The 23,197-nt window shown below is 37.1% G+C and overlaps 3 protein-coding genes and 1 pseudogene across 3 annotated transcripts; 1 reads left to right on the forward strand and 3 right to left on the reverse strand.

Moving 5' to 3' along the window:
* Nucleotides 1-3,935: 3,935 nt before the first annotated feature.
* On the reverse strand, nt 3,936-6,761 carry LOC139936367 (retinol dehydrogenase 14-like). Its single transcript, XM_071931180.1, has 2 exons — nt 6,637-6,761; nt 3,936-5,421 (listed from the first exon to the last, which is right to left on the reverse strand). The coding sequence occupies exon 2, from the start codon at nt 5,381-5,383 to the stop codon at nt 4,421-4,423; it is 963 nt and encodes a 320-aa protein (XP_071787281.1). The 5' UTR covers nt 5,384-5,421; nt 6,637-6,761; the 3' UTR covers nt 3,936-4,420.
* A 1,703-nt stretch (nt 6,762-8,464) lies between these two features.
* On the reverse strand, nt 8,465-10,999 carry LOC139940872 (retinol dehydrogenase 14 pseudogene; annotated as a pseudogene).
* Nucleotides 11,000-11,125: 126 nt separating this feature from the next.
* Nucleotides 11,126-17,200, forward strand: LOC139936377 (delta(3,5)-Delta(2,4)-dienoyl-CoA isomerase, mitochondrial-like). The gene is made up of 8 exons (XM_071931189.1): nt 11,126-11,243; nt 13,071-13,221; nt 13,700-13,788; nt 14,021-14,145; nt 14,601-14,714; nt 14,996-15,138; nt 16,078-16,228; nt 17,061-17,200. Exons 1-8 carry the CDS (start codon nt 11,186-11,188, stop codon nt 17,154-17,156), a joined length of 927 nt encoding a protein of 308 aa, XP_071787290.1. The 5' UTR covers nt 11,126-11,185; the 3' UTR covers nt 17,157-17,200.
* Nucleotides 17,201-18,311: 1,111 nt separating this feature from the next.
* LOC139936387 (dynein regulatory complex protein 8-like) lies at nt 18,312-22,277 on the reverse strand. The gene is made up of 5 exons (XM_071931201.1): nt 22,127-22,277; nt 20,753-20,837; nt 19,753-19,905; nt 19,194-19,303; nt 18,312-18,450 (listed from the first exon to the last, which is right to left on the reverse strand). The coding sequence occupies exons 1-5, from the start codon at nt 22,260-22,262 to the stop codon at nt 18,332-18,334; spliced, it is 603 nt and encodes a 200-aa protein (XP_071787302.1). The 5' UTR covers nt 22,263-22,277; the 3' UTR covers nt 18,312-18,331.
* Between the last annotated feature and the right edge of the window lie 920 nt (nt 22,278-23,197).

Consider the following 23,197-nt stretch of genomic DNA (forward strand, 5'->3'; position numbering starts at 1 on the left):
GCTATCTGTATACAAATCTTGACATAATAGTATCCATCAACTGTAGCAGTGGTTGGGTGGGTGATATAACCTTTTCCCAAGAAAGTTGTTTTTTAGTGCAAAAATGTTTCCTTTAGACAATATAGTCAAGTTGTGGGCGGTGCTCCCGCGCGAACTGCTGGTTGCACACTTCTACGACCGTAGTCATGAGAGCAGTAGTCTCGCGGGGCCAGCAGTCTCACAAGAATACCGTGGGAATCGCAGGGAGAGTCGGAATCAGAACGCTATCACCGCAACAGACATTTAACGACTTGTCCACAAGTCTTGGTGCTCTTCACTATTAGAGGGTTCTTATAGATATGATATTCTTCCTATTTTCATCTCGTTTTGTTTCTCCCCCTCTGAAAATCAGTAAGATATTTATCAAAAAGCCTACACCATTGTACGGTAAAGCCATGTAATCCTTTCCAGCCATAGCCACACACAGACAAAGCCATCAACCCATACATGGCTTTACTTACAATAATCTTAGGAATTCTGGTTCTGAGGAGCTACAAAATGTTACTGGTATCAAGTATTTTTCATAGGTGTTTATAATAAAAAATTAAAGAAGAGTAAGAAGAAACTATAAATAGTAAACTTGCGGGTACAACCATGTGTTAATCTCTTATGAGCTGGTGTTGGCTCTGAAAATAGCCGATTTGGTCTCAACGTTTTGAACAGTATACTCTGCTCGTCTTCAGGAGAAATGAAAACAGATCCATGGAGTCTCCAGTTAATGTTAGACGCATCAAGGACGTTAAGGATTTTGTGACTTGCTTGCGCTGTGCAACGCAGGTTTCTCCTGAAGATGAGCAGAGTATACTGTTCAAAACGTCAAGACAAAACCGGCTCTTTTCAGAGCCAACACCTACCCATAAAGATTTACACAAGGGTGTACCCACAAGCTTACTATTTATTTATTTCGCCACACCATGCAAAGCTTCAAACAATACTAAAATAAAAGAAGAGGTTGATATTCCATACTTGTGTTGCACAGCGCCAGCAAGTCACAAAATCCTTATTGTCCTCGATGCGTTAAATATTGACTGCAGACTCAATGGAGCCGTTTTCATTTTGGTATACAAATATGACGCAAAAACTATTGACATAGTAGTACCAACATGCAGAATATCAACAAGCAGGTATTGCAACAAGCAAATAATATCAACAAGCAAGATGATTTATTGATCATTATGCAGACATACATGTATACTGGCACAGGTGCAGGTGTAGGCTGCACATACATCACATCAACAATACAATTAAATATTATAAGTGATTGCCACAAGTATTTAGAGTTTAACTAACACATCAGTATTTCTTTCTGTAACAACTAATTTTTGCTTTTGTAATTACTTCATACCTCTATTAACCTTTACTTCTCTTTTTCATCTCAAAGCGCATAGAGACTTCTCTGTGATTGAGATAATGCCCTATACAAAAAAGGTTCGTTATTATAATTATTATTATTATTATTATTATTTTAAAAAACATGTTTTTTCTTTAATATTAAACCTACAACAAATGAGGTAAAAGTCAACTATTGACAATTTAATGCACATTTTTATTCTGGCTTTGACGACTGTATATGAATCACACACTGAATTGAAATGATCCTTTATACCTTCCTGAATTTGCTTAAAACATTTATGCTAAGCAACAATAAGCAGGATACCGGTCAAAGATGCTATGTGTGAAATGGTATTTTAGCTGACAACTTCTTTCTGGTAAGCATAATTTTGTTGTGTTTAGCTAGGTTTTTTTTTTGTGTTTAAAAAACTATGTGAACTTTTGCTCTGAGATTCTTTAAAAATATATATAGGGATATTACATAACAAAACATCCTTATCATTACGCTTCCCTTTAAATATGCAACAACTTCTGTGTTTTTTAAGAACACTTTAAAGGGATCAAAACTATTTTATTATACTATAGTAATAAATGGTTTAACTATTTATTTAATGCACATCAAAACTAACCCTGCAAGAACAAAGTTGTTGTCAAGAAGAAGGAAACAAACAAAGTTTAATAATGTTTTCTTGAAAACAAATTCTTCCGCAAATTTCAAGTTTTAAAATTGGTTGCCTTTTAAAGTTTTTCTTAAAACGCCACGCAAAATGGACATTTAAAAATGTGATTATAACCATGTTTAAAATCTTGGGAAAAAAAAGCATTTTAATCAATATCATAAACCAGAAAAAATACGTTTTAAGAGGTTAATATTTAAAACAATAAAGCATTTACCGGTTCATTGCATAGATATCTACATTGGCTTGTATTTGTACTTTCTACAAAAATCAACAATTGGCACGCTTACCCTGCAAATAATACATCAAATAATATCAAGTAATTTAACAATTTCATAATGTAACCTGATTGCAATGTAACCTGATTGCAGAGAATTTAAAAACATATAACCTAAAAACAACTTCAACTGTAGTCTTGGTGCAAGATGAACCTGTTTTTTATTTCCACAAACTTCCGCTTCGCAGTGGATTGATAGAGCCCTCTTTAAGTGGAAATTTGTGGAAATACAAACAGGTACGTCTTGCACCAAGCTACTTCATCTGCCGTACCTGGCATTTGAAAATCAATCTAAAATATACAAAGATTTGAAACAAAATATTGTTAATATACCATAAACCATTCACATTTTAGACAATAAAACACATCTTAATATTGCATGATTTGGAGAATATACAATACTATTAGAATCACAAGCTAAAAATGTCAAAATCAAATCAGATAGCACCAACATTTATGTTGAGTGTACAGTACAGCCCATGTGACCTGGGCCCAATTTCATAGTTCTGCTTATCGCCAAATTCTGCGCTTACGATTCCCTGCTTAAATGCAAGCGCTGTACTTAAGCACTAGCCTTGTAAGCGTAGAATGCAATGCCTAGTAACGTTGAGTGCGCACCGCAGAAGCCAAAATTGGCTGCTAAAATACACTTGCCATAGGCAATTCCATTCTAGTAATTCCATTCTTCCAAAAGTGCCGATTCTGTGCTTACAGTAAGCAGATCCATGAAACTGGGCCCTGCTGTTTACAAAAACAGTGACCTTTGTCATTCCAGGACCTTTCTGGCAGGCAAGATACTACACTGGTCATATGGGAAATTTATTTACACTTAGTGGCATATTTTCCACATAAATACAAGAGTTCAGAAAATAATTGGAAAACCGACCCTTGTTTCCGCACATGACGTGTTTAAAATAAATCCGTAATTCTCGATATCGAGAAATGATATTGTTTTTAATGTTTTCTCAAAAAGTAAAGCATTTTATGGAATAATATTTCAAGAGAAGTCTTTCCCCATTACCTTCTGTAAACCCTGTAAGTTATTTGTAAATCTGTAAACTTTTATTTTGTTTCTGTTTCGAATTACTTAAAATAATTATTAGCATAAAACCTTACTTGGTACGAGTAATAGGGAGAGGTTGATAGTATAAAACATTGTGAGAAACGGCTCCCTCTGAAGTTACGTAGTTTTCAAGAAAGAAGAAATTTTCCACGAATTTGATTTCGAGACCTCAAGTTTAGAATTTGAGGTCTTGAAATCAAGCATCTGAAAGCACACAACTTCGTGTGACAAGGGTGGTTTTTTTCTTTCATAGTTATCTCGCAACTCCGACAACCAATTAAGCTCAAATTTTCACAGGTGTGTTATTATTTATGCATAATATCGAGATACACCAAGTGAGAAGACTGGTCTTTGACAATTTTAAAATAATTATTTTGGGTCTATTGAAGTAATGAGTGGTCTGGGATTGAAGATTTTACCAACTTGAGCACTAGGCCATTAACACCAAGGATTTAAAGACACTGGACATTAACACCAGGCATTTAAAGACACTGGACACTGTCCAGTGTCTTTAAATGCTTGGTGTTAATGGCCTAGTGCTCAAGTTGGTAAAATCTTCAATCCCAGGTCACTAGTTATTTCAATTATACCCAAAATAATTATCTTAAAATTGTTGACCATTCCAGCTAGCTCATTCAACCACTTTGGTTTACAACAATACAATAATAGCCTTCATAGGTCAAACCAAATTTTAATGTATAAATGCACACTGATAATTAACATTCAGAATAGCAGCTGCAGTAATGTGAAATAGAAGGAAATTTTGAAAACTACCCAGAAACAAATAAAATATTTGAACCTGAGAAACAACTCATATGCATAAATTGTTTCTCATGTTTGTGAGGGTTGGTGCCCATGCATTAAAGCTGTGACTTTCATTGTATCTTTCTTGATCATTTCGCTAATAAATCAGAATTCCATTGAAAGAAACAAACGACCATACCTTTAAGATCAATCTTACCTCTTTATGAAACCAGCCCCCTCGGATTTTGATGTGTGAACTTTTAAAATGAATTTTAAGAATTAAGATTCTCAAAGGCCGGTCATTCTTTCACTGACTTCCCATAACTTTTTGGCAACTCCCTCATTCATGCCGTCTTTCCCTACTGCTTTTTCCTTACAATCGCTGAAATAACTTCCGCTCATACCCTGCACTTCACTAGCAACAGCACAGTAAATAGCCGTCTGGGCACCGGCTCCAGGGCTCTTAATTGTTAGCGCCATTAAGGGGTCACACACAGGCATAGCCCACTGTGGTAGAAGGTACCTTGTGATGTCAGTGTGGACACCACCTGGGTTGAGAGAAAACACATCTATGCCCATTCCCTTGGTTCTACGCGCCAACTCCTTGGCAAACAGAACATTAGCCAGCTTGCTTCGCATGTAGGCCTGCATTCGACCGTATGAATGCTTGTAATTGAGATTGTCAAAATCCAAACTGGTAAAGTTATAGGTGAATGATGACACTAGGACAACACGACTGTTGGGAGTCTTCTTGAGAAGCTCCAAGAGGAGGTTTGTAAGTAGGAAGTGTCCAAGATGATTGACGCCAAAGTGGTACTCAAAACCATCTTCGGTCACCATTTGGGGGCAGAAGAAAACCCCTGCGTTATTAATGAGCACATCCAGTCTCTTCTCCGTCTTTAAGAATGTCTTGCAGAACATTCGAACAGATTTCAAGGAACCGAGATCGATCTGTTGCACGATCAGCGTTCCGCCTCCTCCAAGTTTCCTTCGGATGTCATCAGCGGCCTTGTTGCCCCTCTCCATGCTCCGACACGCCATGATGACCCGAGCACCTCTGCTCGCCATGTCTGCAGCTATCTCCTTTCCCATCCCAGTGTTTGATCCAGTGACAATGACAGTCTTGCCGTCCATTCGTTCCTCACTCCGGCATACACCACCCTCGACAAACTTCCTCCATAAGATGAAGGCCATACCAAGGATTAATGCATACAACGCCAACCATCCTGCTCTCTCAACCCAAGCATCCATTTTTTAACATCAGCCTTCAGTGTGGGACTGGAGGAAATCTACATCGAAAAAACAAACATCACATCAAGTAAATAATGACTGCAATTTTTATTATTAAGTAATATATTTACAGTGCAACAAGGAAAAATAAAGTCTTAATTGTTGTTTACAATACATGCATTACTGAAGTGCTATCTCTCTGTTCCAAATGGCACATTCAAGTGGACGGACAAGAACTTGCTCACAGCTTTGAGATAAGGCCACAAACTACAGTATTTGCTCAAAGAAACTGCACTTTTTTCACTGTGGTTATAATGCTAGTTGATTCTCAAACATGATAAAATCACATAGATTTTAATATAAACTTACGCACAAATTGGAGCTCTAGAAAAGCAGCACTTCAGTGGCAGAATTATTGGATTGACACAAATGTGGTAACATTAACCATGTAGCCTCAGAATAAATACTGCATTCTGACGTGAACTTATTGAAAGAGATAAAGATCGGACAAAGTCTTTGCATTATGCAACTACAATAAAGATATGTAGCATTATCAAGTAACAATGACCGGTTGTGTTTACCTTGATGAGATATTAAAGTAAGAGTTAACAAACTTTTGTCTCATTGGGAGACAATATCCAACCACTGGAACTAGCAGATTGGCATGTTAATTGCCTCTTACATGTCATCTCCAAAGAACGGGAAGGGGGGGATTTGGGGGAAACCACAAGGCTGTATGACTTGTACGTAGCTCAGAATCTTTACTGTTACTGGACCGCGATTTGGTTTACAAGACCAGAATTAAAACAAGAAGATTTGTCTTTTCTGTTTTAATAATAAGGGTGACACTCTGCAGGATTCAAAGATACTTGTGAGACTCAAACTCAACATTTGAACTAGTTCTGTGCCGTTGGGAGGAGGGTTTCGTTATTATTGCAACTACATTTGAACATAATTATTTTGAGACAAAGATGTTGAACCATCTTGGCCCATCTTGAGTTTACTGGCTCGACACACTAAAATCACTGGCCTTAGGCTGATGGTCCACTGTAAAATTTGTGCCCTGATGAAAATGGGATAACACCTCTACAGCATTGGCCATCAAATTCAAGCCCAGCCTCCTTCCTCCCCCACAGCCACTACCCCTTATATTAGTTTTACGTACGATAAACGGATTACCGTTACGACGTGTGTGCGCGTGAACGACTGCTGATAAGCCTAATCAAACAAAGTTAAGTTGTGACAATCTTTACCCTCCTTCATCCCTACATTACCTGCGCTATACGTTATCCGTTATCAGTTATGGGATCTTCAATTTTGACATTTGAATTGTTGAAAGAAGAGGAGGAACTTGCTGCGGCTTCTTCTTCCTTCTTGTTGAGGTATCCTTCTACTGCTGGTTATCCTTCTTTAGAAAAAAAAATTATACAAAGAGCGCCACCAATTGTTCAATGAGAGAAATGAGGAAATAGATAATCCTCGTTTGTGTGTACAATAAGTCTGTCGTCTGCTAATCGTCAACATGAGGGACACTGGACACAGTTGTTTTAAATATCTTATATGCTGGAGATACATATGATATTTGAAAACTTAACTATTATTTGCGACTTTTCTTGCAAATTGAGTCATAGTTTCTTGTTATAACTCAGTCATATGTGAAAATTTATGAGTGAAAACTATTGTTCATTATGTTTTATTTTTGTATTGTAAGGTAGGTCATCAAAATGATGCTTCAGATTACAGATGACAACTGATTGTCTATGAATTTGCTGGGGTAAAACATTACTGATAAAATGTTTCCAGCAGACTTTTGGGACTTCCTCATAATTTTAAGGCTATTAAAAGATTTCAAAATTGAGTTAATTTAAAAGAAAATTTAACATTTTCAATGAGGGGCAAGAATTTGTTACATCCCATGTTGAGAAACAACGATCACTCAGCTTTCATTCCTCTCACTTGTCTTCAGTAAACAAACCATTTTAAAACCAATTTTCATAGATCTGCTTAAAGGAACACGTTGCCTTGGATTGGACGAGTTGGTCAAAACAAAAGCGTTTGTAACCGTTTTTTATAAAATGCATATGGTTGGAAAGATGTTTTAAAAGTAGAATACAATGATCCACACAAGTTTGCCTCGAAATTGCGTGGTTTTCCCTCTACTGTACGAACTAACATGGTCGGCCATTTATGGGAGTCAAAATTTTGACCCCCATAAATGGCCGACGTGTTAGTCGACGAGGTAAAAGGAAAACCACGCAATTTCGAGGCATGTTTGTGTGGATCATTGTATTCTACTTTTACAACATCTTTCTACCCATATGCATTTTATAAAAAGCAGTTACAAACGCTTTTCAAAGACCAACTCGACCGATCCAAGGCAACGTGTTCCTTTAACAACACTGCACTGGAGACCTTTGGTAATTGTCAAAGACCAGTGAAAACTTGAAGTTGAACTCAATTGGTCATCGAAGTTGCGAGATAATAATGGACGAAAAAACACACTTGTCACGGGAAGTTGTGTGCTTTCAGATAATGATTTCAGGACCTCCAAACTTAATTCTGATGAGGTCTTGAAATCAAATTCAAATATTTTAATGAAAATTACTTCTTTCTTGAAAACTACGTAACTTCAGCAAGAGCTATTTCTCACAATGTTTTATAATCAACAGCCCTCCATTGCTTGTTACCAAGTAAGTTTTTATTTACAATTATTTTGAGTAATTACTAATAGTGTCCAGTGCCTTTAAGCAGAAAAAAAATGCTCGACATTTTTTTTTGCTAAGCAGAAATGAGCAGAATAGCAGTTACAAATTGTAACCTTATTCTGGTAAGCATAATTTTGTTGTGCTGTAGCTACTTTTTGTGCTCTCTATGAAATTTGGCCCTGGAGCCAAGTTCACACAAGGATCACTGTTGACTAGAGGATGATAATGCCATTATTTTGGAGCATGAGTATGTTATTAATCAGCCGCAACTCATCAAATGGTCCATGTGCGATATTGGCCTGGGATGGCCTGAACGCTTAACAGATGTCTACCAATGTTAAGGAGCAAAAACAACCCTGACCAGTTGACAGTATTCTCCATTAGACAAACACAAACACAAATAAAGACATTTCTTTTTCCTTTTCAAAACCAGCATTTCAGTATTTTTAATAATACAATGTCTATTTTAATGCATGGTTACTTTCACAAATACTATATTTGTTTACCGAATATTGAACACAGGCCATTTTGACTCATGCGATCAAGCTACGAGTCATTTCTCAGCAATATCAGTATGGAGACACAAGCCAAAACATGCTTACAGGGTTGTCATTTTCAACAATATTTTTTGCAATATTTTTTGTTGTTGTAAATATCTTATTTCATGTTGGCAATTTCCTTTCTGATTATTACATCAAAAAGGGGTTAAAATTAGTTTACATAAAATGCGCCAATGTATTTTCAGCTCAAGTTTATTATCTAGCACACTCTTGGTGTTTTTACTTTCAAAACTTTTGAAACGAAGCTGCTACCAACCATGGTTTTTTACTGGATTAAAGCATAATCATAGATAATGTTTTTTTCCAAATGTATCACAACAGTTTAAACGACCTAGAGCCGGCTTCACAAAGAGCTATAAGATTGATTGTAACTGCAAATCAATCGTAGTTGCTTAGTAAAGTGTGATGTCACAATACAAATCACTATGGTGATACTGACAATTTTTCTTACAATGGATTTAATTGCTTTGTCAAATCGGCCCCAGGGTCGACAAACGACTCATTTTGATTGATTGCATCACAATTTTAAACTTCAGGATTCCTATAAAAAAAAGTCATAAAATAGTAGGCACATACTTCTTTCTTTCCTTCACCAACAGTAATGCAAAATGAGATGTGCTTCAGCCTACTGTCTAAAAACACTTGCTACCATTTTACAAAAGGCATTATAAATGCATTTGCATACAATTAATTTTTTTTTCATTTTCAAAGACGTTTCCATCACATGCATTATATAGTTCTTTTAGTTGTTCTTAAACTAACTTGAAAGTGAAACAATTAAATCAAACATAATCGATGTAGTAGTTATACTTGCATCACTGAAAACTAATATTATTTGTGTTTTACAGATTCACCGATATTTGATAAGCACCCTGTAAACTCTATACTTTTCCGAGTCTTGTCAAAAATATTAATCAATATTAAATTATTAATATTCCAGATGTCTTACCACCCAGACCGCCCAGTAGCTAGAGGCAAATCATACAGTGGGTACTGCGGTTATTTCATAAAATCATGTATGGCTGGCCACTAAATATAAAGCCTACTTGATATAAAATATTACTTCTTCAAATTAAAGAAAAAAAATTAATATCTGCATAGTAAACATCAGAATTTAGTCCACTTTAGACAGTCCTGTTAATCGCTCACTGATTTCCCACAACTTCTTAGCAACACTCTCATCTGGTCCAGACTCCACCTTTGGAAATGGCTCCTCCTTACAGTTGCCATAGTAACGGCCACTGAGACCCTCCAGCTCTCCCGCAACGGCGCAGTTGATAGTAGTCTGGGCACCTTGAGTTGGTGTCTTCACAAGAAGTCCAAAGAGTGGTCGAAACAGACGCAGCAGTAATGGATGCATCATATGGCGGTTCAGCTCCGTGTTGATTACTCCAGGATGGAGCGTGTACACAGAGACACCTGCGTCTTCCGCTTCGAGACGGCGGTGAAGCTCTTGACCAAACAGAACATTGGCAAGCTTGCTGTCATAGTACGCCTCAAACTGATGGTAGCCCTTCTCGGATTTGAAGTTCCCAAAGTCAATTTTCCCCTTCTTATGAAGGGAGGAGGAGACGATGATGATGCGAGCACTGGGAGACGACTTCTTCAAGCGGGGAAGAAGCTGATTGGTGAGGAGAAAGTGACCAAAGTGGTTCACTCCAACTTGCATCTCCAGCCCATCTTCTGTCTTCGTACATTGTGGAATCCAACTCACGCCTGCATTGTTGATGAGAATATCAAGTCTTGGTTCCGTCTCCAAGATGTCTTTGCAGAATTGATTGATGGACTTGAAGGAGGCGAGGTCCAGATGTTTAACTACAACATTTTGCGAATTGGTTGACTTCTGGATGTCATCTGCAGCCTTCTGAGCTTTGTTGATGTCCCTGCAAGCAAGTATCACCCGAGCATTTCTTCTTGCCAAGTCCAGCGCGGTGACTTTTCCAATCCCAGTGTTAGCTCCTGTGACGATGACAGTCTTGCCACTCAACTGAGCGAGGCTTTTGCATTTGGCTCCATGAAAATATCTTCTGAACAACAGCAAACCAAAAGCACTTATCCCTAACGCAAAGCTGAAGCTAGTCCAAACTTTGTTGGATTCTGTGTTGCTGTTATTACCAGCAGGATTTGCCATAGTTAAGAATGAAGATTCTACAAAGATTTATGATCTGGAAAAACTGGAATCAGTCTTCCTTGCCAAATTGGTCCTTTCTCTATGATTGGATTTGATAAATTCTGTCGGTTGTGTTCAGTTCAGTTTATGAGTTGAGATGATAATGCACGTTTCTCAGCTGTTGTACCGCAGACAGATATGTCCCTGATATTTGATAGCCTGTTTACAATACTAGTGGAGGTCTCCAAAAGTGTGTTGTGAATTGTGACCTTTGCATGCTTTGACCTTTGTCCTTGTGTCTCTGCAACTGGTACCCGCCGCACCGACGGACGTGAGAGGCAAATTTGTTTTATACGCGGTTCGTGAAGTTTGTGATAGTTACCCGCGCACTTGGTTTACTTTAAATTACACAGACACACACAGAGAGGCAGCCGTGAATGAGATAAGGATGGCATTTAAAGCGTTCTCAAAAGTCATTTGCCCTTCTTTACACAGTAGACTTTCTGGTACGTATGGTTAAACAAAATTAAGGCATTAATAAGTTTTAATTAAAGTATATAAAGGAAGTGTTACTGTTTTTCATAATTTAATTGGCTATTTTGTAAAAATTATAATAAATATTCCCGAATGCCTGAGCATGCACTCATGCAGAGCAGAGGCAGAGCAGAGTTGATCCTTACTCTATGAGTTGATCAACCAGAGGTAGAAATAGAGGTTGCAGTTAATGAGTGAACTGGACTTGGTGAAGTGTGCCCCTCAAAATCCCATTCTCCCATGAATAAAACTGTGTCCAAGCATGGAGCTAGTTTATTGCTCCATGGTCCAAGTGTATTTGCCAGTGTCTTTAATAGGAAGACGAGGGGGAGTGGCACTGCAACAGAGGGGTCCAACCTGGGCTAGCCAATCGCCCGACTAGTCTTCATTTAAATAAAAGACATTGGCAAGATATAGAAAGTTTTCCAAATGAGATTATTTTCATATGGTAGCACTTGTACTTGTAGGATATATAATTTTTTCCAATGTGCACCAACCAATGTTGCTTCTAGCAATAGCATGGAGAAAGGAAATACATGGAGTTCGAACAAGCCTACATCAAAAAGACAAGGTTGACGAATGCCGCAGTAGCCACTGGCATTCTCGAAATTCCATTAGCGTGGTTTGGTGAGCCCACAAGAATGATGTCTGAGATGGATGACGTAACCTGTGAATTTTGCGCGTGCAAATAGGTAGTTGCCTGCGTTTTCTTTTCAAAAGTGTATTTTTTTTAAACGTCTATAACATTTGTGGACTTCTCTGGACAGCACAAAAACATACACAAATGGACGTGGAAAAGTGCAAGCTCTTTTACCATTAACTTAACCAGCACTGGAGATCACTGGAAAACTACTAAAATCCTAAATAAATGATCACGTGTTTCACTCTTGATGTTGGCTTTTGTTCTGACATATCTTACCTTCAAAAAAAAAAAGCTGATTAGTATGGGAGAAACTGGAAAAGATTTGGAAATTCAACACCTATCAAACGAGACATAGCACTTACAGCTGTTAGCATTAATAAGGTACTGCACATGGGTTCTACTTCTATTGTGTAAATGCCCGTATGAGCGAACTAGACTATCTACCGGGCAATGGTCAGTGTCGGCAGCCTACCTTGAGCACAAAGGACAATGTAAATCTGCCGCACAGCTGGTGGTTTGGCGGGTCGATCGAACTCCATGTATTTCCTTCCTCCATGCTTCTAGAAACTATAAGGCATCCTCCTGATTTTGTTGCGATATAGCAAATTCTGATACATTTATAGTAAACTGATTATTAATTTTTAGCCTCAGAAGTTAAAGGGGAATTCATGCTTTTCTATTTTTCAATTTCAGACATTTCCTCTTTTTGACCTAATTAAAGCGGTATTACCTGAATAAAAACTACTAATACGCCGAGTAGTCTTTACAAATAAAATATGCCACAATACCTGGACCATAATATTTTACCAGATGATGACCCAATTTTTAGAAAGCGTTGCAAGTTCAACTTGAACATCTTAATTGGACCCTAACAAACATTATTTGATCGTCATCTGGTGAGTGTCTGGTGAGTGGCCAAGCTGTTCATGATGCTTTTGTCCTCTTGCGAGATACTTAAGAAGAATTCATTTGTCCTTCAGATGGGGCATTCAGCCGTAGGTCCCATAGAACACAGAATGCTTATGACAGTGTAAGGGTTTATCTCGATGTTTCTGCTGGAGAGATTTCAGTCAAGTTAAGTAAGAAAACTACTGGAATTCTGTGCTTTTTAGACAGGCATCAACTTTACTCTTATTAATTCATTCTTTCATATCAGGTCAATCAAGAACGGTGCTACTTCGCAATATGTCGTCAGATACTTCATACAAGTTTGAGACATTAGCAGTAACAAAGCTGAAAGAATATGTCATACAGGTTGAAATGAACAGACCAGAGAAACGCAATGCAATGAACATGCAATTTTATAGGTGAGATTTTATCAATAAATTATAATATTTAGTACAACATCCTTTTTGTGTTTGTAGAATGCTGTTTTGATAGTTGAATGATAGTATTTGTGAATATTTTTATAGTTTGTAAAATATTAAGATATTTGTAAGAGAAACAACTATAGATGGCTTTTCAAGAAATGTTTATCACTATTTAATTATTAATTAACATGAAACCCATTATGAACCTGAACCTATAAATAAGATATTTTCCGCACAATTTTTGTTGGACGTGTTCGGTCGATTTGAACGATTGTCCAATAGCGCTGTGCTATAAGATGATCTATCATTCTCTCAGGTATAATTCGATTGCGCAGCCATCGGAGGTACTCGCAGCAAGGTTCTGTGCTGTGCGTTTGATGGACCACCTTACCCTAACCCTTTCCTTAATCGAACCTTTTACCTTACCCCATCTCCACTGGTGGTATTTCATAGATCGTGTTTACTTTTGTTTCAGGGAAATGAGGGATTGCTTCAGGAAGTTGGCAACAGATTCAGACTGCAGGGTTGTTTTATTAACTGGAGCAGGCAAGATGTTTACATCAGGTAGGCAAACATGAAGGAGGAAATGTCAATGTGTGTTGCCAGTCTTTGCCATATTATCATTTGTAATAATTTAGAAAAGTTTTTGTGAAGAAAAGTTTTTTTTACAACATGAAATAATTTTTTCTGATGAGTTTTTTTTTCTTTTTTTTCGACATGAAATAATCTGGGTTTTTTTTTTGGTTTTGTTTACGTATGTAAAGTTTATTGGTGTTTTTACCCTCTTTCTTTTCAGGTCTGGACTTAATGGACAGTGCTGAGTTATTGTCAGCTGCATCTGATATGGATGTCGGCCGTAGGGCAATGTATTTAAAACACTCAGTCACCGAGATGCAAGAGTCGTATTCAGTCATGGAAAAAGTAAGTTGGTTTATTGTTCCGAAACCAACATAGTGTATTTTGTTTTAGTCTTGTGCTAGCAAGCATGTCGAATAGAGCAGTCTATAGAGAGTCAACCTATTAGGAACGCACTCCGTTGTAGTGAAGTTAATAACAACCCAATATTAGCTTAAGTACTAGTACCAGCTGATTTTCTACCTTCCGCCAAGGTAGTAGTTAGAAAGCAGGACAGTACTTTTCAGATCTAAGAAGTCTCATGAAATCCGAAAATATTAGAATATAAAGCAAGACAAGTTATCTAAAGAACATAATATTCCTGGGAAGTAGACACACTCATGGTGTTATCGCAGATCCAAATATATACTATAACTGATACCTCACCATGCAATCCCTCAAATCCCTCGTGAAGTTCAAATTCTAAATAACCAAGCTTACATGGTGAGTTACTGACTTATTAACTAACTCTTTGTCCACAGAGCCTGAAGCCTGTCATAGCTGCAATTCATGGTGGCTGTATAGGAGCAGGGCTGGACATGATCACAGCAGTTGATATGCGATTCTGCACTAAAGACGCTTGGTTTCAAATCAAGGTAAGTCATTGGATAATTGCCCCCTTCCCCCCACCCCCACCCCCTTGCACAATGTGGATTGCATCTTCACAAAGTGCGCGTTCAGCATTTCCAACATTTTTTGAGTCAATTCCTTTGTGAACACTTTTATTTCCCAAATGGTGGGCAGGATAGGTGCCAGCACATTAGCACCGGGTTGTCAGTAGCTGGCCATTCCTGGTGTTTGATCCTTCGCTTTATTTTTTTCTTGAGAAAAAAACCCATACAAATTTTGTATTTTCCCTTTCAATCTACGATTCAAGGAGGTAGATCTAGGACTGGCAGCAGATTTAGGAACATTGCAGAGGTTTCCAAAGATTATTGGAAATGACAGCTGGCTGAGGGAGATAGTCTATACAGCCAGAAAGTTTGGTAGCGATGAAGCAAGGGAAATTGGACTAGTCAAGTAAGTTTATTCTTTTGCTTCAAATTTACCCCATATTGATAAATAAAAGGAATGTTTGTATTAGGTATCAAAAGATTGTCAAATGTCAAGTATTGGACTAGTTAAGAGCCAGATAGAGAAAGTCTTAAGTTATGTTTGCTGGTTCCGATTTCACAAAGAGCTTATTGTGTGTCAATCTTATTTCCTATTAGCAAAGTGTGATGTCACAATAACAATTACTATGGCAATATTGACACTCATCTTTAAATTAATCTCAGTGCTTGTTGAAATCGAGCCCTAGTAACCATGTGAATGCTGGTTTGATTTGTAACTAAATGTTAATTATTATGTATTATTTAAATTTGAATTATATGTTTGTTTGTATTACTAAATTGTAATGTATGTGATTTTAGGCAATGCTCAGTGGAGTATTGATATATACTTAATCATGGGTAACACCGTGTGATAAAAAAGACTTGGCTGTGTAAAACTTGTCATAATAACTTATCCTGCTGTTCATCTACTGCCACAAAGTAGTTTTGGAGTTGAGAGACTATCAAGTTCAAATAAGATCTTGTCATTCTGTTGATATGTGTTGCGCCACCATTAACATTGCTCCCTTGTGAAGCACTGTCTGGTTTCCCTATATTAAGTTGCAGTGTAATCAATTGTGTATGTTGAAGCTGCTGTTTACAGGTTCAGCATTCGTCTTAAAAGAAATGTCAATTTCTTTACCTTTCTTTGCCGCATTTGATATTTTTCAGCTATTACACAAAGCTCTTTTACTCATAAATAAACCATGGATTTTTTGGTCTGTAACTGAAGTTCACAACTGGCGTCCAAGTGGTTCCTTCATAAATGCTTGTTCTACTCCTGTTAACCACATTTACTAGTCCTATTGTTCATTATGGATTGACCTATTGGTTGTTGTTGAGACTCAACTACATTTTCTCTTTACAGCCGCATCTTTGATACACGAGAAGCAATGTTAGAAGGTGCTATTGAAATTGCCACCTTAATCGCAAGCAAGAGCCCCATTGCTGTACAAACATCCAAGGCAAGCTTGGTGTATTCCAGAGACCACAGTGTACCAGAAGGGCTCAATGATGTGGTAAGATTCAAGTCGATTTGTAAAAAAAAATATTCTACAATGACAAGAATTGGCTTAAAAGAGAATTGCAAGTAAAATAACATTATCAATCAATCAATCAATCAATTGGAATCAATTAACAAAGTGCCTAAATCAAAGGTTTGCTCATAGCAATAATGAACAGGAGAAGTAAATAAGTCTTTGTCGATAGGCCTCCTGAAACAAGTGGGCTTTCAGAAGTGCCTTGAACATGTTGAAGGATGTAATTGTGTCCCTGATGTTGTGCATCTCAAATCTAGATTCTGACATATTGATTTTTTTGATTCTGTTGATATGACAAGGGATCTTTGGCCACTAATTGGGTAACTTTGTTGGACCCCGACTGACACTTTGTAACAAGGTTTTTATGACAAGGTGTGACCACTTCTGGTGGATTGTACATATTATGTACAGTTTTATTCAGCCAGAAATCGTTTTGAAAGAGGCCATTATTGTTGTTTCTCTCGGAAGCTTTACATCAAAAAATAAACCACCAGGAGAACTTGGGTGAACTTAAAATAATTGAGGGTTGAAACAAAATTAGTTTTACTAGAGCAGGACCTGAACCTGCTGAGTTTTTACGGTCTCTTTATTTTGTCGATGTCTTTGTTTGGGATGCCAGTCAGAAGCCATTCAACATGTATTTGCTGTGTAGCCAGAGATCACAACCAAGTTTTAATACCACCTGGGAAGCAGCAGCAGAGGGGTCACCTTAAGTGAATGCGACTTTTAATTTCAAATGTTAATTAATAAACCACAAAAAAACTTTCTTGTTTCTCGGATTTTTGACCCAAACTTTGTTCTCATTTTACAGACAACTTGGAATGCAGGGATGTTGCAGAGTGAAGATTTGATGAAAGCCATCTCTGCATCCATGCAGAAGGTTGAACCAAAGTTCTCAAAACTTTAACTTTTGTGTTTAGACTTGCCTCAAAACTAAAAGATTTTGCATAACATTCGGTTGGAGAGAAATTGCACTATTCTAGTACAAAGAAGTCCATTTGAAGCATAGCTCCAATCACAAGTACAATGCATGTGATCATTGTAATTGGCTGAAACCAAACGTTGCAAGAATGTTAAAAGTGGTACTGAACCAAAAAATTATTCGCTGGTAATCAGAAAATGACTGCGTGTAGTCAGTAACACCAATGTCTACAGAGCCCTTGCTTATGATGTCACAAGCTCAAACAGCCCCCCCCCCCCCCACTGAGGTCAAAGGAAGACCTGTCATTAGCTAAGGGTGTGGTGATTGCTCTTGTTAGGGGCCTCCTATGCTTCAACACAGGAATTTGGAAAATGAAGCTGCAGCCCAAGAAGCTCAGCTTATTTATGTTCACAAAAACAGATTTTAAAGGTTTGTTTACTCTAAAACTGAATTTAGTTCATATTTAGGATTCTCATGTAAAAAAAGAAAAGAATTTAAAACACAATTATTTCATTCAACTGATCTTTATTGGTACTGAGGACTAATTTATTTACTTCTGCAAGTTAACATGTACATTGGAACGAAACAAGTAAAGAAGTTTATACTAAAGTTCTGTAAATAATAATCTTTGTAATGAATAAAACAAATTACATTTTATCAGAAATCTGTTTTCTTTTTTGTGTGTCTTTGTTATACTTATTGGGAAACCATATTTTTTTCTTTTCTTTTTCCAATCTAAAGTCTCACTGATTAAAAATTCATACATTCACCAAGTCTCCAGAGAAATGTTTCCATCTGAAATAAATAGAAGTTGGGAAACAGCATTTGAAGACTCCACACATCACAATTCATTATTTTGATTGCCACAAATGTAGTAGTTAACCCAATGAGGATCAACATATAAACTGACAAAACATCAACAAAACAAATATATTATTCCAAAACCCAATGATAAAGACGCGTTTATTGGCCCAGTCAAAGTTTTTCAATAGCTTGCTCGGGCCTCGGAGAGTATCTGATTTCGAAAATATCACAAACTCATTCCCCCTTACCAGAGGGATAATTTAAATTTAAAATGACACCGTTAACTCATCATTATAATACAACTTCAAAAAATACTTCTATTTACAAAAGTCTATAGTGGAAATGGAAGGAGTATTTCAAGCTGTTTCATCAACAGCCATAAGTGAGGCGTAGTCTTTGTACAGAATGACACCTTTATCTGGATCCACTGCTGCAGAGAGCATCTCCTCCAACTCTTCTTGGGTGAAGGGCTCGGCTGGAAATTAAATGAAGGAGAAAAAATTCCACAATGTTATCTTTGTTGTCGATGGGAAGGTGCTCGCTCTGTGAGAGTGTACATTAACATGTATACTAATGTAACATTGCATCAACGTAGTATGTTGAATGCTAAATAACTAATAATATACATGTATACCCAAGTTACTCAAGGTGCTTGAACAAAGAGTTACATTTTTAAGACGTTTTTTTTTAGTTTTTTCTAAATTCAATTTAGGTAGCACCTTGTTAAAGACACTGGACACTATTGGTAATTGTCAAAGACCAGTCTTCTCACTTGGTGTATCTCAACTAATGCAATAAATAACAAACCTGTGAAAATTTAAGGTAATTGGTCGTCGAAGTTGCGAGATATGAATGAAATAAAAAACACCCTTGTCACACGAAGTTGTGTGCTTTCAGATGCTTGATTTCGAGACCTCAAATTCTAAATCTGAGGTCTCGAAATCAAATTCGTGGAAAAATACTTCTTTCTCAAAAACTACTTCACTGCAGAGGGAGCCGTTTCTCACAATGTTTTATACTGTCAACCTCTCCCCATTCCTCGTTACCAAGTAAAGTTTTATGCTAATAATTGTATTAATTAAATACCAATAGTGTCCAATGCCATTAAGGATTTACAAGGTGCTGCAGCATACTTAGGAGCCACTCTAGAAACACATCCTGTCATTTACACATCCTGAAAGTTTAATCATGTGATTTTCATTCTCGACTGATTCCTACCTTCCTCTGTCATGTACTTCGTAAGTTCTTCAACAGTCAGGTGTCCCTTCTTGTCCATGTCTAATACCTCAAATGCCTTTTGTAACTGGTCTTCAGGCGAAGCCTTGAATCTGAAATAAAGTACGAGATTGAAACAATGTCTAAGATTTAGGAGATCAACTTTTCTTTAAAAAGAAGAAGAAAAAAAGGGTTTTGAAAAATTTCAGAATATTTACATTTCATCGGCAATAAAAAAATAAGTTAAAATTGCTAAATTTGTGTCCAGCCCTCCCCCTTTCTTTTTATGAGATAACAAAAATTAGCTGTTGGAAACTGCTTGCCAACCTAAATAAAATGGTTTAAATGCTAAAAATTGTAATGGCTTCACGTGTTGACCGAGAGTCTTTCTTGAGGGTTAAATAACAACACAACACAAGACACACACACACAAACAAGTTAACTTTATTTCTGTATCAATAACTTTGTTTATGTGAACCTCATGAAGAAATGTAAAGTAAAATACTACTAAAAAATCCCCTCATGGATTGTTCGTAGATCGTTGGACGAAACTTTTACTCACTTTCTCTCCATCAGCACCCCAGTCATTGTCTTGAGAAAGCGGTCAAAGCGAATGTAACCAGTCGGTTCTTCCTCCTCCATCTCGGCTAGGAGATCATGAAGCTCCCCCTCGCTTGGGCAACAATTCAGTGACCTGATGATTGTGCCCACCTCTCTGGAAAATTAGAACAGTGGTTTTGTTAACTTTTGTAACTTATGGTACGAGCTGTTTTGACACTTTCAAGAGCGCACAACTTTGTACCAGTTCTGATAGCACTCTGCACTAATGCTACCAATTGAAGCTATGTAAATGGAACTCAAATTTGTGTCAGCAGTATGTGAGCATACATCTCTGAGTAATGAGTATAATGATTACTCGCTTGCACTGACTATACTTAATTATAGAGCAATTGGTGCACTAATGATGCTGGGATCATGTAAGTGGTAGAATAAGAAAACATTAGAACCATCCAATTATCAACAAAAATGTACCTTTGCAATTGGTAGGCTAAATGTTAATCACTGTAGATTTCCAAATTTCTGACAGAATGTCTTTTAAGTAAAAAGTGTTGGTTATTAATAATATACCGAGTTCTTATAAAGCGCTATCTAACATCCGATGGGTGTATCAGAGCCCTCAACAACAAAAATCTGCAAGGTATAGACCAATCCGACGAAACAAAATTGGTAGCGCCCTGTATTGAAACTTACCAACTGCGGTGTCTTTTTGCGCACAATCTAGGCATTGAAGACACCCAGCAAATGGCGCGCGGTGCTCGACACTTGCGTGCCCGGTGCGTGTCGGAATGGTCTATACAGAGCTGGTTTTGAAGTATGAGAAGCTTTTCATTTACACAGCACCATCTGAATAACAAGTTGCTGTGGCGCAATATATGCTGCCTATTAAACCAAGAAATGTGTCAGTGTTTTTACTGTGTGCGAGCATTTGAGTTACCCTTTTTGGGAACTAATAAAGATTATTGTTTGTATTGTATTATAACTTCTAAAATGTTTAAGTTTACCTGACATCAACAGTCTTGTTGGATTCATGGTCAAAAATATCAAACGCATCAGCAATCTTCTTTTGGGTCTCCGCCAGAAGTGATTCTAGAAAAAAAAATAACAAGTCAAAAGGAGAACCGTCTGTGATTGTTGTTTTGATAAGGAAAATGATCATTGAATGATTGATGGACCCGTTTTACTAAAAAAGAAATAACTCTCTCACTGTCTCATTCATTCATTAGTATTTAGTAAGGTATTTTTATTTTTTATTTTTAAATTAACCTCTCTTTGGTTTTGGAGGATGGGTGGCCTACTCGGACTCAAAAAAAAATTATGTATAATTTTGCCTAAAATAATCATATTTGACAAACACCCATCCTACTAAAAAAATATCCGGCCTGCACTGCCTCTCCCATTTTCAGGTGACGTGTGAGGAAACACCACACACCAGACCATCTAGAAATTACCACGAAAACAACTTTAAAGGGTCGCAGTTGACAAAGATTGCTACAAGTTTTCACTATTTTAGTAGATTTGGTCACTTTAAACTTAATTTGCATTCTACTTGGATATTCTTATTACATTATTAAGTGTTTAGGAATTTTTCAGTTTTTTGTTTTTAAACTGTGCAAATTTTCTCAAATTTTACACTCCTAAAAATGGTTTTACTCTCACATAGTCCATGCTTTATCTTATTTTGTGTTTTAGTTGCCAACTTTTGATGTACATAGACATGTTTTATTTATAGTTAACTTTCCTATCTTTTTGTACATAAATTGTTTTATACATATTTTATTACTCGTTGTAAAACTTGTATTACTTGTTTTACAACCTGATGTGGGGAGGCAGGTCTATGGACCACAGTAACTATTTTGCTTTTGTTTCTCCTAGCCTATCTGGAAGTATTTTTGTTTTGTCATGTATTGTTGAAATGGCTGAATAAATAATAATAATAATAATAATAATAATAATAATAATAATAATAACAATACCATAGACTATAGAGCTATGAACAATACCCATCATTCATATTCATTTCATAGTCATACACATACACTAGCCCACCTTGTTGAGCTGTTAATGGCTCCGCTTTTAACATCGATCTCATCACTGTCACCATTACTGTAATGGTGACATGTAATGGTGACAGTGATGAGACCGATGTTAAAAGCGGAGCCATTAACAGCTCAACAAGGTGGGCTAGTCATACACAATCCTAGATTTAGATAGAAATGTAATATTTAATAAAATGATTCTAATTCACTGAAATGAGAAAAATTTTATGTAAAAATCAGTGAAAAGTGGTGGCGGGATAGGTCAGTTTTCCCTACCTAACCTCTTACATTTAGACTTTATTGGGGCGAACTTAAATTTTACAAAATATAATCATTTACCTGCGCTTTCTTTTTCATCTGCGGGCGCAGCCATGTTGAATGATTGTTTACATCTCCAAAGGGTTGCTACCAGCCTCGCAACCATGAGCAGCGCGGCGTATCGATACCTCTCGCCAGTAACCCCTGGATCAAGCATTCTTAGGTAACACGGTGCAGCGAGATCGTGTACTACTGAGAACGAGGTTAGGTTGCTACAGCTCCAGTTGAGTCATTTTTAATGTAGCCTCATTTCGAGACGTGACGGAACCACAATGATTTCAGGTCGGACGAAACTGACTGACCATCTATTATTTCAGATGCATTTTTTTCATGTCAACATCAATCAATACACTGTGATAACAAAATCACTAAATCAGTGGGTTATATCTTCTTTTCGTTGCCATTTTCATTGAGTCAATTATTGACAATGCTCTGCATTATCATCTTGAATTGAAAGTTTAGGTAAGAAACTTGCACAAACCATGGAGGAATAATTAGAGGTAGAACCATGGAGGTAGGATTATTGGTAGGATTAGTTGAAATGAAGTCAGCAGCCGCTTCACCGGATTTTGTTATCGTAAATCTTTTAAAACATTACATTTAGATCCAGACTGATTGACTCATAAAAAAGATTAATAGGCAAGTCTGCAAGTATCGCGAGAGAATCTTGCGGGGGCATGTTTTAATTGTTTCCTTTTGACTGTAGGGGGCGTAATGGAAATAAGAACTAGTGCCCGCAGTGAGCGATTTTGCCCCAAGCTATGCCGCTGGATATTATTTTTGGCCTTTAAAGGGGGGGGGGGGGCTCAGTGAGCTTTGTGAGTATTCTCCACGCACAGAATGTTTTTATGTGACTACCCCTCCGCCGCCGTTGGTTTCCTTGTAGGTGAGACTAGTAATCTCTGAGCACGCATGAGTGAGCTGAGTCGTTTTGAGAAAAACAACGCGGTAAAATTACGCTGGTTCCATACTCGAATCAATAGTCCGGGTACCACCCTAATTTACCATCTAAGTAATGCTGCAATTGGTTCATTTGCAAATATTTTGATCTTAATTATTAATAAATTTGATAATTTAAGATACAAGTAAGAT

Source organism: Asterias amurensis, chromosome 1, assembly GCF_032118995.1.
Source record: "Asterias amurensis chromosome 1, ASM3211899v1".
NCBI classification, from domain to species: Eukaryota; Metazoa; Echinodermata; class Asteroidea; order Forcipulatida; family Asteriidae; genus Asterias; species Asterias amurensis.